Below are 3,511 nucleotides of genomic sequence, written 5' to 3'. Positions count from 1 at the left end.
TAAAGGCACAAACTGCTTGATGATCTGGTACATTTTCAACTGTGTGATGTAATGTGATCCACCTCTGGATGTAATCCCTCAGAGTTTCATTTGGTTTCTGCACGCAAGACCGCAATTCCGTAAGGCCTGCAGGTCGCTTGCATGTTCCTTCAAATATGGTGACAAACACTCAGGAGAGATCCTCCCAAGTGTAAATGCTGCTGGGTGCTAACTGATTCAGCCACGCTCTGGCCGAGCCTTCTAACATGAGAGGCAGGTGCTTCATGGCTACCTCATCATTCCCACCGCCAATCTGGACAGCCACTCGGTAATATTCGAGCCAAGTATTAGGCTTGGATTCACCGGTGAACATACTAACTCCAGTCGCCAACCTGATGTTGGGAGGAATTACAGCGGCTCTGATGGCTCGACTGAAACACTCCGGCCCTGAAACATGTAATCTGCTACTGGTAGGCGCATCTCTGTCGTGGCCTTCTTGGTGAGCTCTATTCCTGTCGACCAAACCTTGAATGAGAATGAATCTCGCATCAAAGCCTCGTTCCCTGGGGTCGACTGGAATTCTCCGCCCAACACTATGAGGGCGTCTGTCATCCTGCTGTCGAGGCACATATGATCCACTCCTCGGGGGAGGGGTTGGCACTCGACGTCGATCATCACGATCGAATCGGTGATCATACTGCTCGTTCCTTCTGTACTGATCACGCCGGTCTCCACGTCCCTCACGCCTCGGAGGCGATCTTGGGCTGTGAGCCGACTGGACTGTATCCGCTGCAACGGATCGACTGTGGATCCTGTTCTGCGACTGAGAAACAACGGAATTCTGGTCTCCCGCTGCCCAGAGCAACGCTCTGATTTGCAGCAAGCCTCTGCCAGCCTCTGACTGGGAAGGCTGAATCGACTCTGCTATACGGGCCGCAGCCGCCAAATTCTGAATCGGTGTACGATATACCTGCAGGGGCGAAAAGAGTTGACGTCGACTGGATTCTGGAGCCCATTGACGCGTTCGCTCGTCGAGTGTTCGCTGGAGATTCTCCAGTCGAGTGCGCTCGGTCAAGTTAGCCAAGCGCGCGTCCTCCAAGGCTCGGGCCTTGGGGGTTTCTCCAATGATAGAAGTGTGGAGTGCATCCATGTTCCGGCGGCGAAGCTCCTCCCGCTGCAACGGCGTGAGAGGCTCGGGGAGATACTCCTCGTGAGGACGCGACGGGTCGCCTCCATCCGCGCCTCCGTCGGCGCGAGGGAAACCGGGAGGACTGTGTGGCCCATCGATCACCAGAACCTCTGCAGCTGGTTCACTGCTGTCGCATTCGGATGCGATCTCTGCGGAGCCAGTCGACAGGTCGAACAGGCCGTAGAGGGATTCGTCGGGCTCGATTGCCGCGACTTGTGGGGTGGCCGACTGGCGGGCCATCGCATGCCTCACCCACCTCTGAAGCCTCGACCGACCGGAGCGCTTGCGCCGGCGAGAAACAGGGCGGGGAGATGCCACAGGAGCCGACCGATACTGGGTCGACGGCTGCCGCAGGAGGACACCACGGACGCATGCGCGAAAGTGCATCGCCCCGCGGACGGGGAGCGCATCGACGTCGAGTGGAGCCTCCTGAAGCCAAGCGGAGTCGTCGGCGATGAACATGAGCGCGCCGAGACGGATCTCACGGCCCTCCACCAAAGCTCCGCCCGAAACCATGATCAAAGAGATCGGAAAAAATCGCAACTTCTCCAACTAGGCGCTAAGACTCCTAGCCCCAAGGTGGGCACCAACTGTCGTGGTTCTAACTCTGACAGTGATGTAGGGGGGTATGTATGGAGAGGCTAGATCTTAGCTATGGAGGAGTTATAAGCACACGAAGATTACGAGTTCAGGCCCTTCTCGGAGGAAGTAACAGCCCTACGTCTCGGTGCCCGGAGGCGGTTGACTGAATTATGTGTGTATGAATAACAGGGATTCGAACCCTTGATATTGAGGAGGGGGTGGCTTATATAGAGTTCGCCAGGCCCCTCCAGCCCTCAGTAATGCAGGGTTTAAAATACATTAAGACTGGGCGTTACTGGTAACGCCCCTAATAAAGTGCTATGATGACCATAAAAGCTAATTAATGTCCGACCGTTCGCGTGTGGAGTGACTTTAGATCTCCTTGCAGTCGAGTGGTTGGCTTCATGGTCGAGTGTCTTGTATCCGTCGACTGGGATACCTTCAAGTCGATTGAAAGGTGACTTCTTCTAGCAATGTTCTTAGGTAGGGTACTTAGGACAGGTCCATGCCCCTACCCTAGGTACATAGCTTCATCAGTGCCGACAATGTCAATTCGGTTCATCGACGGGACCAGGGTCGCCGAGTTGATGACCACATACAGGACGTCTCGCGGTCCACCGGCGCCCAGTAATTCTCCGCCGGGATCGTCAAATCCTCGCCACCGTCCTGGAAATGAAGCACCAGCAGTGGCACAAGGCTACCGACGTCAGCCGTCGCCACGCACAGCTCCAGCCAGTCGACGGGCGACGCCACCAGGCTGCTGCCCAGCTGCCGTGACACCTGTCGACTCAGCTCCTTCTAGGCCACGTCCACGAGGGACAGGAACGGGAGGCTGGAATCGATGATCACGTGGCGTAAGGGGATGTTTAACCAAGCTTTGCCAACCGACATGCCGGCAACGAGTAGGTAGTAGAAGGAAGAGAAAGGAACAACGAGGTTTTCATACGGAACGGACGTTACCGGCGTGCCGCCACTCAGCCCGGCCGACGGACCGATGAAGAGGGTTCTCGAGTTGGCGTTGTCGCTCAAGGAGTCGGTTAGGCAGTACGAAAACTGGGTGGCGCCGAGCTGGATGATGAGTATCCCAGGCCGATGAGGCCGGACGCGCCGGCGAGCGCCATTCCCATTTGCACGGAGCTGTTCGTTTCGTTGATGCAGCCGAAGGCGATGCTGGCATTGGTCGAACCGAAAGTGAACTCCTCTCTGCGCAGCACCCCCGCGATGCAGAATTCGCCGCAGGTTTGCCAGGACAGTACACGTGCCGCCGTGGCCGCCCGCGCACAGCTGCTTCTCGTACTCGTTGTCATCGACGCACAGCGAGTCGTTGCAGGGGATAGCGCTGCCGGCACTCGACAGGGAGAAGTCGTAGTGCTCGAGGTTCTGGGCGAAGCAGTTGGGCCTGCACGTCATGCACTGGGTCCACCGCAAAGTTGCAATGTAGGCCGAGCTACCTGAGTGAAACTGGACAAAACTGGCCCTTATCTGAAACTTCAACACAAAATGACCTCAATCTGAATATATTTCACGAAATGACCCATTTTGCATGACGCCCGGGGCTAGGGTGTCATGCTAGATAGCATGACAGAAGAATGGTGGAATTACTCAGCGCTTCTATTCCATTCAACAGAGTTGTTACATATACACGGAGGCACGAAGCCGAACTCCCTACATGCAGGGAGTGGATGGCGTGAGTGGAGTTACAGGCGGAAGACTAGGGCCTAATTACAACAACCATCTCATACAATACAGGTACATGCAACT

General features: G+C 56.0%; 1 protein-coding gene across 1 annotated transcript; it reads right to left on the bottom strand.

Moving 5' to 3' along the window:
• Nucleotides 1-2,548: 2,548 nt before the first annotated feature.
• LOC147966259 (uncharacterized) lies at nt 2,549-3,160 on the bottom strand. Its single transcript, XM_087530767.1, has one exon. The coding sequence runs from the start codon at nt 3,158-3,160 to the stop codon at nt 2,549-2,551; it is 612 nt and encodes a 203-aa protein (XP_087386893.1).
• Nucleotides 3,161-3,511: the final 351 nt, after the last annotated feature.

Source organism: Triticum urartu, chromosome 6A, assembly GCF_056163025.1.
Source record: "Triticum urartu cultivar PI428250 chromosome 6A, HENAU_Tu73, whole genome shotgun sequence".
Lineage (NCBI taxonomy): Eukaryota > Viridiplantae > Streptophyta > Magnoliopsida > Poales > Poaceae > Triticum > Triticum urartu.
Note: the sequence above shows the minus strand (reverse complement) of the source record. Positions and strands in the feature narration are given on the sequence as shown.